Source organism: Myotis nattereri (assembly GCF_964212035.1).
Source record: "Myotis nattereri genome assembly, chromosome: 5".
Taxonomy (NCBI): domain Eukaryota; kingdom Metazoa; phylum Chordata; class Mammalia; order Chiroptera; family Vespertilionidae; genus Myotis; species Myotis nattereri.
Genome location: NC_138080.1, coordinates 36,196,657 through 36,210,978, shown reverse-complemented (window position 1 = coordinate 36,210,978; position 14,322 = coordinate 36,196,657). Strand labels below are relative to the sequence as shown.

General features: G+C 49.0%; 1 protein-coding gene across 1 annotated transcript; it reads right to left on the bottom strand.

Moving 5' to 3' along the window:
- Positions 1-892: 892 nt before the first annotated feature.
- PRSS55 (serine protease 55) lies at positions 893-11,734 on the bottom strand (the record flags this gene model as incomplete). Its single annotated transcript, XM_081092741.1, has 6 exons — positions 893-1,252; positions 5,476-5,618; positions 7,047-7,297; positions 8,630-8,822; positions 11,046-11,111; positions 11,719-11,734. The coding sequence occupies 6 exons, from the start codon at positions 11,732-11,734 to the stop codon at positions 935-937; spliced, it is 987 nt and encodes a 328-aa protein (XP_080948867.1). The 3' UTR covers positions 893-934.
- Positions 11,735-14,322: the final 2,588 nt, after the last annotated feature.

Sequence of the window (14,322 nt, the reverse complement as noted above, 5' to 3'; positions counted from 1 at the left end):
CATCTCAATCAATTTACCTGATGCAAATGTATGTCCCTCCCACCATCACCCCACCCTCAATATCCATTCCCACACATTGCCCAGATTTCTATTGGTACAAATTAGAAAACTCAAGAGGTTCTTTTGGGGTGCGTGTCCCTCCTCATGGGTCACGCTTTATACTTCTTCACCTATAGGGGTCTGCTGGGACTTGAGTCTAGTTATAGAAGCAGGGAGGGCAGTGGAGTGGGGTCCCCAGGAGAATCAGCATTGTCTTGCTTGACACCTGCCTCAGGGAAGGCCATGGCCCTTTCCTCAGCAATGCAGGGTTAACACCCTGGGGTGGGCAAAGAGGTCCCTCTTACTGAGAGGGGGGAGAGACTGTGGCCACTGGCAAATAAAACTCATCAGAACTCAGGGGCCCAGTGTCCCAGTTCCATCAGGGTCTTCTCACACATCCCCATTCAAATGTTCAGGATCACATTCCTTCTCAACCAATGCCTTTAAGAGTAGACAGACACCCTGCAAGGCTGGGGGTATAGCTCACCCTGTAATTCAGCCAGTCGAAGGATTGTGAGTTTGATTTCTGGCCATCTCAGCCCTGTGGCTACAAGAGATAGGAGTCCGCTTCCAGGCAGATGTAGAAGCTTTCAGGTCATTTGTGGGGCTTCTGAGTCACAAGAGTTAGACCACAGACTTACTGGAATTGTCGGGAACAAGGTGCTGTTTCCACTGAGGCTGCTTAGCTGGTAGGATGCAAACTAGAGGGACTGGGGTCATTGTGGCCTCCACTTGGAAGCCCTTTTGAGAAACAGTCCCTGTCAACATCTGTTCTCTCCACCTCACTACTCGCTTCTCCCCGATGTAGCCATGTGGCTATAATCATTCAAACACATTCTCACACACCCTCCTTGGTTACGGAATAGCACTTGTTTTATCACCAGTAGAAAATGGCTTAGAACAGCATGTAGGACAGAAGGCAGGGCAGGAGCCAGAGTCTGGGGCCACCTGGCTCTGGGAATTCTGAGGCCTTGGATCTCATCAGTATCTCTGGGGAAGGAGCGCTCACCTCTTCAGTTCTCATTTTCTCAGAGACATAGGGCCTTCCCTCCACCTCCGTCACCTTCTTGATCCAGGGGCTATAATTATCTAACAAAGTGTAAATTCCTGGGATGTTCTTCCGTCCACAGCTCCTTCCCCAGCTGATGATGCCCACCTGGTACCACTTCCTGTCCGATTCTGTGGTGCAGACCAGAGGCCCTCCACTGTCACCCTGTGGGCAGAGAACACAGTTCAGTAGCAGGTCTCATTCTAAACTGCCCATTTGTGTAGTGACTTTCATGGATGGAAGAGGACCCATTGACCTCCCCTCCTCCAGGCTGCCAAAGGAAATCTGTCATTGCTGCCCACGGCCCACCTCAATCCCAGGCCCCTGGGGGAGTGTGTTGCTGTCAGGTTGGCTCTGGGAACTGTGGGTTGTAGAGTGTGGGCAGTGGATGGGGTAGGACTAAAGATTGAGGAGGAGGAGGAGCAAGAGGAAGAGGAAGAGGAAGAAGGCCCTGGTGAAAAAGAACTCCATCTGCAGATGGGAGCTAGAAGTCAGAGTAGATATTCACAGGCCAAAAGAAGCGGAGAGATGGCCTCTTCCATGATCATAAACAGGTGACTAGAATGATTAGACTCTGGCAGGGGGAGGAGGAGGAGGAGGACTAACATTTCCTGGACATGTGCGGAGCATTGTGTTAGCCCCTTAACTTTCTTTTTTCTCATCAACCCCACCACCTCATATTTCTGTGAGGTAGGTGTTTTCTTATTTTCTAATAAGAAAATTGAATGTCAAAAGAGGTTTGATCACTCCCATTTCACAGATTTTCATTGAGGAAAAACGAATTGTTAGGCAATTGGGATACAAGACCTTATGCTCTAGTGGGGGAGATAATATAAACTGTGTTTGATGGGCAGGAGAAGTATGAACAAACCTAGAAGCAGTGCAGAGGGCGAGGAACTGATTCTGTTGAGGGAAAGTTCTGCCAGAAGAGACTTCAAGGCACTTTGTTTGAAGGATGATTAGGAATTTGACAGAACGAGTGTGTGGGACCGTGCAGAGAGGAGCCAGACAGAAGGTAGAGGGACTGGATAAGACGAAGTGAAATGGTGAGGATCTGAAGGTCAGGATGGGGAGGAATGAATTAAAATTCACATGATCTGATGACTGGTGACATTGGACATAGATGGTGGTGACTAGTTCCCAGGGCATGGAGTGTGCTTAGAGAGATAAAGTGCAGGAGAAGATAATTAATGAAGTGTTTGCAAGTGGAGTTTGGGTTGGCTGTGGAATGCATCACCAAATAGAGGGTTAAATAGAGCAGAATTACAGAGAGGTCGGAGTTCAAGGACACACAGTAAGCACTGGCCAAAACCAAAATCCCCCTTTCCTACAAAGCGTTGCTCTACTACTTGTCTGGTTTCTGTGGGTGTGCGCTTTTTTGGTGCTAGTTCTGTTTCAAAGTCATGGGGCAAGAACCAAATCAACAGGATCTCTACTCACATAGCTCCTCCCATGAATGATGTTTTATGAAGGCATGCATGTTATACAACTTTTATCAATATGTTGCCTTGATTATTTATTTTCTTACGTAACAAGGAGAGAATGGTACTTGGGCAAGTAACTTTTTAAAGCCTCAGTTTCCGTGTCATTAAAATAGAGATAATACCAACTCCTTCCCAAGATTGTCAGCAGATGAAATTTTTTAAACTCTGTAAATCACTCACAAAGTATTGTTACTAGCCAGCATATGTGTGATGTTATATTTTGCTTGACTATGCCACTTAAAAATGGTTATTTTTTTAATTGAACTTTTTTTCCCCACACTATAACCTTAACCAGGAGATTACAAACAAGAAAAGTTCTAGGAAAAGTAAACCAAAAAAACTTTTTAATTTTAGCATTTACTGCTAATTTGTATTTTAAGCATAGCATAATTTTACTGCCATTATTTTGAACATATTTAAATGTTATCACCCTAAAATGATCATTTCCCTTAGTATGTGATTACATGCTTTTTTAAAGTTGGCTAAATTTAAAAGTGTGATTTTATTTTTAAGGGCAATTATTTTTAAATGTTTTCTTTGTTTCAAAATGATGATAATGTTGTATAATTTCAGAAAAATTTCCTTGACTGGATCACTGTCAGCTTATCGTGGACAATAGAAAGCTTTCTAAACAGAGGGCAAAGCTTTTCATTTCACAACTTAAAAAAAAAAAAAAAAGGCTTACAACGATAACAGCACATTTATTTACAGAACACTTAATAAACAGAGAATTTTCGAAGCTCTCATTAAAGTGCACTTTTTGTTGCAAGAGATTGCAACACAAAGCCTAGACTCCGGATGGGCATCCAGCTACTGCAGCAGAGGGAGCAGAGGGTGCAGAAAACACCGCCGGAGATGGCACTTGATGATTTCAGGTGTGGCCACAGTTGGTTTGGCCATTGGAATATGGGACGGGGTTGAATCAAAGAGATTGGAAGGAGAGTGGGGGTATGGGTGGGGCCTGCTTCTTATATTCTTGCGTGAGCATAGGAGCAACAGCCTGGCATAACAGTAGTCTCCCACACGTGGCACCACCTCCCTTACTTCGCAGCTCACCTGCCCACACTCAGCTCCTGCCACCTCTGGCTTCTGAAACCCTGGAACTTCCCTGAACACATGATGCCATTTCAAGCCTCTGATTTCCCCCATGTTCTCTCTGGGATGCTCTCTTTCTATTCACACTGTGTGCTGAATGCTGTCTCCCCCGCCTCCCCATTGCTATTTGGAGCTCTTTGTCTCCGGCTCTAGCTTGAACTGGTTGCTCCTTTAGGTCTATGGCATGGCTGTGATCCCAGATCTTCTTTTAACCACTGTGTCTAGGAAGCTTTGTCTTCTCTTTGTTTTTATTTATTTTTTTGTTAATTCTCACTGGATGATATTTTTCCCATTAATTTTTACAGAGAGTGAAAGGGAGGGAGGGAGGGGAAAGAGAGAGGGGGGGGGGGGAGAGACATTGATGTGAGAGAGAGACATATCTATTGGTCGCTTCTCACACGTGCTTGACAAAGGCTGGGGATCTAACCTGCAAGCCAGGTACAAGCCCTGACCGGGAATCAAATCCTCCACCCTTCAGTGCAAGGGCCGATGCTCTAACCACTGAGACGCTGGCAAGGGCTGTTTTTTAAATTGTTGATACAATTATAGATTCATATGCACTTGTAAGAAATCATACAGAGAGATTCCATGTAGCCTTTTCATGTTTCCCCCAAGAACATCTTGCAAAACTACAGTATAATAGTCATAAGCAGGATACTGACACTGACACAGTCCAGCTGAGAACACTTCCATTGCCAAGGGCTCCCTCGTGGTGCCCATGAGGCTATATCCACCTCCCTTCCTCCCCCAACCCCTCCTTAGACCTCTGCTGCAACCAACAATCTGTCTCCAATTCTACGATTTTGTCATTTCAAGAATGTTACGTAGCTGGCATCATGCAGTGCGGGACCTTTGGGGGCTGGCTGATTTCACACCGCATCAGCCTCTGGAGACTCCGCCATGTTGTTGCATGTATCAATAGTTGTGTCTATCATAGCTGAGTGGGATTGTGCGGTATAGATGTACCACAGTTTATTTAACCATCCACGTCTCGAAAGACGTTGTTTCCCATGCTTGGCTATTATGAATACAGCTGCTACAGAGCCTCCTGTACAGGTTTCAGTGTGAACACAAGCCTTCATTTATCTGAAATGAATGCCTGAGAGTAGCATTTGCTAGATTATGTGGCCTGAGCATGTTCTAGTTTTTAAGAAACTGACAAACTGTTTTCCAGAGTGGTTGGGCTATTTTCAAGTCTCACCAGCAATGTGTCCAGTTTCTCAGCATTCTTGTCAGCATTTGGCATTGTCACTATTATTATTTTTTTAATTTTATCCACTCTGAGAGGCGTGTAGTGATGTCTCATTGTGGTTTGAATTTGCATTGGCTTAATGGCCAATGACACTGAACATCTTTTCATGTTCTTATTTACCATCCGGTTATCCTCCTCAGTGCAATGTCTGTTCATGTCTTTGGCCCATTTTCTAATTGCAGGGTTTGTTTTTCTACTGTTGAGTTTGAAAGTTCACTGTCTATTCTAAGTATAATTCCTTTGTGCGATATTATCTCCCAATCTGTAGCTTGTCTTTTCATCCTCTTAATAGGGTCTTTCACAGAGAAAAAAAATCTTTGATTTTGATGAGGTCCAATTTATCAATTTTCCTTCTTTCGAGCTGCGTTTTTGGTATCACTCTAAGAACCTCATAATGAGTATTTCCCAATCCATGTCCCCATTCCCAGGGCCACACCCTGATTCCCACACATTTCCCAGACTCGCTGTTTATTCCCAGTGGAGAGAGGACACCCTTGCCTTGGCAGCCCTGAGGGGATGAGGGCCTGGAGAGAGAGGGAGGGGACAGCCCTAGTTACCTGGCAGGAATCGTAGCTTTTATTCTCATACCCAGCGCACAGCATGTTTTTGGTAAGTTTTGGAAACACCTTTGTACATTCCCTCCGATCCATGATGACCATTGGCACTTTCATCAGGTCAGTGGTCTCAGAGTGTTTGTCACCTGGCCCACAGAGAAAGCACATCAGGAAAGTCGCTGGACAGCAGTCTGTGTGTGTCAGTAATGCAAGTGACCTGCCCTAGACCACGCTGCGCATCCCTGCAGCCCACCAGCCGCCCTCCACCTTCCTCCACATCCTCACCACCTCCCCCCCGTCGCTACTTCCTTCCTTCAATCCCACGCAGCTCACTCACTCCACCACCTCAGGTTTCCCACAATTCCCCACCTACTCGAATCATTGCTCTCATTCAAAATCAGACCCCTGCTTCCAAGAAGACTTGTAAGACTTGTAAGAAATCATACAAGTCTTACTCCAACCAGCCCTACAGACTTGACCTCTTGGAAGTGGCTATTGGTCATTTCTCAGCACAGTCCTGCCTCCTCTTCCTGCCTGCCAATGACCACTTTTCAGTATGAGAGGATGGCCCTCCCCTGACACAGGGCTGCTGAGCGTGGACCTGCACTCCCAGTGGGAAGTTTTCTGGTCCCCCGGGCAGGGGAGGTTGGCTGCATGTCTTCACAGGGCACTGGCCAGGGCCCTTTCCAGCCGGCTTCTTTCTAGCTCACCAACTCTGACCACATAGACCTTTCAAAATTCTTCTGCTTATTGACTCTTTTTAATCTGGAGGCCTCCTCCTCCTTCACTTCTAACTTTCGAGGGGTGCCTGGAGCGCAGAAGCAATCACACGCCAGTGGCTCTCTGGCTACTGAACTCCTGCAATCCCTCCCTTTTTCCAGACCTCAGCTCGGTGCAAGGCGTCCCTGTGGACCGAGTCTCCCTCAGGCCTGAGACAGTGCTGTGCTGTTCCCACCCCCTACCTATTGGCTCTTGGTTTTGTTGAGTTTTCTTTGGGGACAGTCCAGCAAGGCTTTCGTAATCCCTCTCTGCCCTGGTACAAGTTCCTCCTGTTTTGGCCAAGCCACAATGCAACAACAGGGAACAAGTAACAGCAGATTCTCAGACTGGCTGGGCAACACTCCAGGGCCATCAAAGGTCTGAGCCCGGACAGGCATCTTGAATGCCTGTACAAACCAGGTGGGAGACATCGATGTGTGAATCAAGGGAGATGTGAAAGAGAAAAGAGGAGAGTGGCCCCTGGCAAACCGGAGAGTTTAAATTCAATTACACAAACAAACAAGACTGCTCTGTGCTGGCTGAACACGCCCACACCCGGGGCAGCCTCAGACCTGGCATCTCAGCCTGGGCCTTGGGGTGATGCTTCCTTGGCCCTCAGAGGCTGAGACTGGGTCTCTGGGAGCCTCTGCTAGGCAGGAATTTGCTCCCATGCAAGTTCTTTTCTCGCCCCTGCCCCTCAGCCCTCTCTCCTTTCACCCTCCTCCTGCCCCCTTTAGAGTGAGTGGCCCGTCTCCAGATGCCTGTGATTGGCTCCTCCCCCAGCGGCTCTCAGAAGCTACCGAGCAGTCACGTACCAGGTTTGGTCTGCCCCCATCCTGCCACCCAGCATTTGCTCCACTTGGCGGGGCCGGGCTGCCTGGGCATGCAGATGGGCTCCTTCAGGCCGCTGAACCTGATCTCTGCGTTCAGCAGCAGCAAGGCGATGTCGTTGTCCATGGTGAACCTTTCGAAGTCCTTGTGAACCACTATGCTGGCGACCCCCTTCACTTCCAGGGAGGGGCTCTGCAAGTCCTTGGTTCCCAGCACAACGCTCAGGTCTATGGGACTGGGTGGCACAGAGCCGGAGAGGGCAGGTGGAGGGGAAGGAAAGTCACCAAGCACCCAGAGTTTGCTGTGCCCCCAAAACCTACCTCCCATATATTTCAAGGAGCCTTTACAACTTGTCCTACCAGGGCTGTTGCTAAAAAGATGTGATACTTTTAAAAAGGTAACGAAGGAGGGCGAAGCAGTCTTTGTGGCAGACCACAGCGACACGGTACCCGGCACAGTCCCAGGGGTGTGGAGGGGACACCCCTCCTAATGGGGCCAGGGCAGAGCTTAGCTTTGGCTGCTCCAAAGAGCCCACCACCTGGCACAAATCAAACCAGCCCACAGAGAGGTAAGGTAGGATTACATCGATTCGCCTGCCAGCAACTTAGAGACCCCAGACTGGAGTTTAATCCAGACATGCCACTGATTGAACAGAAAGAGTCCTCAGTCATAATTCAGGAATTCCCTCCAGGCAGAATGGCTAGGAACTTTCCATTAGCGTGTCTTTTAGCATCCCATGTGGGCAGATGCAACAAGCTACGTGGTCATGCCACAGCGAAACTCTCCCAGATGTTCCATTTACCCTTTAAAGCAGTGGTTCTCAACCTTCTGGCCCTTTAAATACAGGTCCTCATGTTGGGACCCAACCATACAATTATTTTCGTTGCTACTTCATAACTGTCATGTTGCTACTGTTATGAATCGTCATGTAAATATCTGATATGCAGGATGGTCTTAGGCGACCCCTGGGAAAGGGTCGTTCGACCGCCAAAGGGGTCGCGACCCACAGGTTGAGAACCGCTGCTTTGAAGTCAGTTGGATCTCAGTTTCCTTCTCTATAAAATACGGTTGTTCATTCTACCTGCCTCAGAGGGTTGTCGTACGATGGAATTATACACGTAGCTGCTTACATGGTCACTGGGCCATGGTTAGTAATCAGTAAATGCTGCGTTTGCCACCCATCTCCTGGAGCTAAAAGAAAACTCTACAGGGAGCAGGGAAGTGGGGGTGTCCAAAGGCCTGGAAACCCAGGCTTTCAGAAATAGGAAAGTGTCTTCCTGGAAGGATTTGTCTGTCCTAGAAGAGGTAAACGGACCAAGCCCTTTAACTCTGCCAGGCCAGATGCTCCTGGAGTGTGTGATCGCAGGGAAGCCCTAGTTACGGGCCCTGGGTGACCGTGAGGTGGGCACAGCAGGGGTTCACCGCCTCCTCATCCCCAGGGCCATCGTGTCTGACTCGGGACTGACAGGCCCTGGGACTCCCCTTAGCAATCAGGTCTGCCTGAGTGTGGGGACGCTCCGGGGGTGGACAGTGTCAGAAGCAACAGGGATGGGCTCTTGATACTTACTTCACTTCCTCATTAGATAAGCAGTGAGCCGCAGTGACAATCCACCAATTGTTGATGATCGTGCCGCCACAGAAATGTTCATTTCCTGTCTGAATACTCACCATCCACGGGAACTCGCCCTCCTCAGCCTCCATCCCCTCTATGATCCTGGAATGCTGAGATCCTCCCTCAAAAAGGGGTCTTTCGCCGCATGCTGGTGGCATGGAAGAGGAAGGAAGGGAAAAGACGAAACCACTCAATCAATATCTATAGGAGGCCTCTAGGTAGCTACCATTATGCTCATTCTAGACATGAGGCATCTAAGGCAGGCTCAGGGAAGCACCCAGATACACGAGTAAGCCAGCCGATGCTTTATGTTCATAGCACAGCGCCTGGGACACAGGTCAGAAGTGTTGGCTCTGCCCCCTCCAGCATTGTGATCTTAGGAGAGTCTCTTCACGGAGCTTGTCTCTGCTCTCACCCAAGAGAAATCAGAGGAAAGATTTGTCCAACACCAAGTATGGAGTGGCAGGCAAAATAACACCCTCCTCCCCACAAAGATGTCCATGTCCTAAAGCACTGGTGGATAGTGCTTTATAAGGCAAACAGGATTTTGGAGATGGAATTAAAGTTGCTAATCAGCTGATTTAAAAATGGGGAGATTGGCCCGGCCAGTGTGGCTCAGTGGTTGAGCATCGACCTATGAACCAGGAGGTCACAGTTCAATTCTCTATCAGGACACATGCCCAGGTGGCAGGTTTGATCCCCAGTAGGGGGCATGCAGGAGGCAGTTGATCAATGATTCTCTTTCATCATTGATGTTTCTCTCTCTCTTTCCCTTACTCTCTGAAATCAATAAAAATATATTTAAAATAAAAATAAACTGGGGAGATTGTCCTGGATAATCTGAGTGGGCACAATGAATCCCAAGGGTCCTTAATGGTAGTGGACCAGGCAGAAGAAAGACGTGACTAGGGAAGAAAGGCACAGAGCTGCCTTGGAAGATGGAAGAAGGGGCCCCAAGCTGAGGAATGGGGATGACCTTCAGAAGCTAGAAAGGGCAAAGGTTCTCCCCAGAGGCTCGGAAGGGAATGCAGTCCTGCTGACACCTTGATCTTAGCCCAGGGAGACCCGTGTCTGATCTGCATTCAACAGAACTAACTGTAAGATAAGAAATGTGTGTTGTTGAAGCCACTAAGTTTGTGGTGGTTGGTTCCAGCAGCCCTAGAAGCTAATTCATGTGGGAAACCAGAACGGTCCCAGAAAGGGCCTGAACCTTCCAGAAGCCCTGAACTGTTCTAGAACATTCTGTTTCCTGAGAGGCTGAGAGCACAGGCTGCAGCTGCCTGTGCAGAGAAATCTGTCTCTGGAGAGAGAGTCCTGGCCCAGCTCCCAGGAGAGGAGCCACTCCATTAGTATTTGTTGTAGTCAATTAATTAATCAATGAGCTCGCTAACGACTCCCTCCACTGCCCCTAATGCTCACCACTGACTGGGAGAAGGGGACATGAACAGGGCCACTATCAAGCCCTTCCCCACCCCCACTGCGCCTGGGAGAGCTGCTCTGGCCATGGGGGGACGGCGGGGGCGGGGGGCCGGGGGAGAGGAAGGTGGGGCGGGGGAGGAGTCAACATACCAAGAAGTGTGCCCCTGACTTGGGACATGAGCAGCAAAACTGATAACAGGAACATGACCCTTGGCTTTGCTGCTGGCCTAGGAGGTGGCGGAGGCCAGGGCTGAGGGGAAAGACACTGCCATGGCCTCTCCTCTCCCAGCCGGCCCAGCTGGCGATGTCACAAAGGGCTGGGTGGTTGAGAACTTGGGTCCTGCAGGCTTCTCTTCTTGCCATTTGTTCCTAACATGGCTGCACAGAGGGCCCTCATCCTTGAAATCGTCTTGTCTGAGATCCTCTTCCCGCTGACCTGGGCACGACTACCCTTCACCAAGTCCTTGGTGGGCACCTTGCTTGTGGTTCCTGCCCTAAGTAACCCATTTTAAGGCTCAAATGCCTTCTCTCTCACAGAGCCTGTCACGTCAGAGGTCCCTGTGAATGTGCGCCTGAGGCCTGAGCCAGGGACTGCCAGGCTGGACCTCGAGGATAGGGAGGAGCTCAGGAGTCCCAGGGGGGCTCCCCCAGCACCCCAGCACTAACACGGGGTGGGGGTGGCAGGGGTGAGGGGGTGGCAGTCGCCTCTGACCTGGGGCTGCCAACATGGACCTGTCCCTTCATGCCCAGCCTAGCAGGTGACAATCCTGCTCTCACCACTTTCTAGGTTTATTCCACATGATGCCCCAACCCCCAGGTAAGCCCATGACCACATCTAAGGATGAAAGAATCAGACTCACAGATGTAAATGCCTGGCCCATGGCTTCCCCTCACATCCGTGGGTTTGGTCCTGGGACATGGATTTGGATCTTCCTGTTTACCTCACACTTACCATGCACTGACTCGGGTGCATTGGACACAGGCACCCTCAGGACAGCCTCGTTGGCAACTTGCTCATCTGCAGAAAAGGGATAACAATGTTCACAAGTAAAGTTATGAAGCTCAAAACAAGATTATGTGACCCAGGTGTGGCCTCGTTTTACTACATCTCCAGCTACTCTCCCTTCTCCATGGCCCCTCCCTGCAGCTGCTCCTCAGCGCCCAGGTGTCCACTATCAGGGTTGGGCCAGCCTGTTGTGTGGCCATGGATGGTGCTGTCCTCACCTGTCCTGAATAACACCTCATCTGCGTCCTCAACAGGACATCCTGGCCCTGACGAAAGGCTAAGCCTTTTTTTAAGGGCATATGGGCAAAGGTCCCAAAGATTTCAGGCCACCTGGCCTGGCCTGCCACCGGGAAGCTCTGAGCTTTCCCTTTGTGCTTCCTTTGAATTCGGCTCCCTCCCTCCCCTGGCCCTGCCACCACCCCTGGCCAAATGCCTGCAGCTTCTCCTTTGCTCACCTACTGTTGGTTCTGGGGGTGAGGAGAGGAGGAGAAACCTGGGCAGGGTCTGACTGGGAGGATGACAGCTAATCCCACCAGTGGGTATGCAGGGATGACAGGCACATCCACTTGCAACTGCTGCTCACTTTCTAGAAAAGTATCCGGACAAAATCACAGCTCACCTCTAAGAAGGCCCATTTTCCGCTGGGGCTATATCTCTCCTATTAACATGGGCCCTATTGCTTGTGACATATTCATTCACTGTGCGGCATTTCTTTGCCAAGCTTCTTCACAGTAACAGTGGACTGCACCAGGCCTGGGTGGGATGCCTGGGTGAGACAGAACTGCCATGCCTAGCCACAACTCCAGAGGGCACCAATCCTATAGATCACAATGGGAATGACTCCCCCCCGGAGCTGGGTGAACATGGGGGCCAGGTGTGGAGAGAAGCTCTATAAGGAATCTATAGAAATCCGAAGAGTAAAGGAGGCACATGATGACATAGGCTGCCTAGGACTGCTGCCTGGCCGAGGTTCCAGAGGTCCCCAGGGCAGCCCTATTGTAGTGACTTTGTTTACCACCATCCTGGCCAGCAGTTCTAGAACGGGACTAGGGAGCACACTCAGTGCAGGTTAAGGCTGCCAGATTGAGCAAATAAGTATACAGGATGCCCAGTTACATTTGAATTTCAGACCAAGAACAAATGTTTTTCAGTATATGTACCCGTCATGCAATGTCTGAGTATGCAGTGTATCTGCCTACTCATCCTGTAGAGCTCCTCAATCACAATACTTCCACTCTCAACCTCTTTTGTATCTCAATTATGTTTCAGAGGTTGAAGTCCAAACCCCCAGCACCTTAGAATGTGACCCTGCGTGGAGACAGGGTCTTTAAAGAGGTAATCAAGGTAAAATGAGACCCTCAGGGCAGGACCCTAATTCACTAGGACTTGTGTCCTTGTAAGCAGAGGAAGAAACTCAGGAGTGTCCATGTCCAGAGAGATGAAGGTGTGAAGAGGCAGCAGGAAGGTAGCCATCTGCATGCCAAAGGGAGAGGCCTGGGCAGGTCCTTCCATTGTAGCTCTCAGAAGGAACCCAGACCCGTCAGCACCTTGCTCTTGGACTTCCCAGCCTCCAGAACCAGGACATTTCTGTTGTCTAAGCCACCCTGTCTGTGGCATTTTGTTATGGCAGCTTTGGCAAATGACAACACGCACCCTCTTTCCTCCTTTAGGCTACCTCATCTTTCATCAGTATAACTGGAGCCACTTCCTCTCTGATAATCTCTTTTCTAGTCATCCTCTCTCAAATAATCTCCATGTTACATTCAGAATAATCTTGTAATGCATGTGGGATTATATGACCTGCTTTCATTCCACCACTCTCCCCATCAACCTCACAATAAAATCCAAATCTCCTAACACGTTGTAGAGGCTTTGAGATCTGGTTCCAGAGACCATGAAAACATGCCCAACGACCCAAAGCTCGTTAATGCGGAAGCAGATGATAGAATACAGGACTCCTCAGGAGTCTCAGAGTCAAGGGTGAAAAGGGAGTGTACAGACAAAAGTTTGCCTGCAATGGAGTCCACCTAGTCTCCCCTGCAGACTCAGCCAGTCTACCTTGCTCCCCTACTTCCGCTCTAACCCCCAGCTTACTGTGATGTCACGCAGGACCATGTATTTGTGATGGTCACAACCTAAGCAGTTGCAGCTGGCATTTTATAACCTTGGGCTGGAGGCACAGGTTGGGCAATTCTGGAAAAGAATGAAAAGAAGATGCTCCAGTTTCTCATTCCACTGATGCTGGAGTTCACTGAATACCCCCATAAAATTCCAGGTCTGTGCCAGGAAAATCTAGTGCAGAGGATGGGGAGAGGCCTGCAATCTCTTACCTGGCTCCTGCAGAGCTGAGCAAGAGGCCCACGGGGGTGCTGAGTGAGAGCAGATGGCTCTAGAAGTGAGGATATTACAACCAAAGTAAATGCATTAGGCTCAGTGAATAGTCATTTAAGATGATCCTCTAGGGTAATGGTAGGCAAACTCATTAGCCAACAGAGCCAAATATAGTAGGGCCTTGACTTACGAGTGTCCCGACTAACGAGTTTTTTGAGATACCAGCTGTCTCTCCGCCCGATTTTTTGCATTGAGTTGATAGAGTAATTTGAGTTAACGAGCTCCTTAACGAGCTCCTTAATGAGCTCCGTAAGGAGCTCGGTCTCAGAACTAATTAAACTCGTAAGTCAAGGCCCCACTGTATCAACAGTACAATGATTAAAATTTCTTTTGAGAGCCAAATTTTTTAAACTTAAACTATATAGGTAGGTACATTGTTATTAACTTAATTAGGGTACTCCTAAGGCTTAGGAAGAGCCACACTCAAGGGGCCAAAGAGCCGGAGCCGCAGTTTGTCGACTACGGCTCTAGGGCAGTGGTTCTCAACCTTGGCTGCACATTAGAATCACCTGGGAATCTTTTTAAAATCCTGATTTCTGGGCCTCATCCTCCAGAAATTCTGTTTCTTTGTTATGGGGTGGGGCCACAACATTAGTCACAAAGAAACAGAATTTCCGGAGGATGAGGCCCAGAAACCAGGATTTTAAAAAGATTCCCAGGTGATTCTAATGTGCAGCCGAGGTTGAGAACCACTGCCTTAGGGTCTGGACCCAAAGTTCTCGAAGTACGAGGGACTTGGAGCAACAATTCAGCAACTGCCTTTGCTTCTCCAGTCCCCTCTTTGTAAAGACATTAAAGATCCAGTTCTGGGCCCAGCACCCTGGGAGAAGCA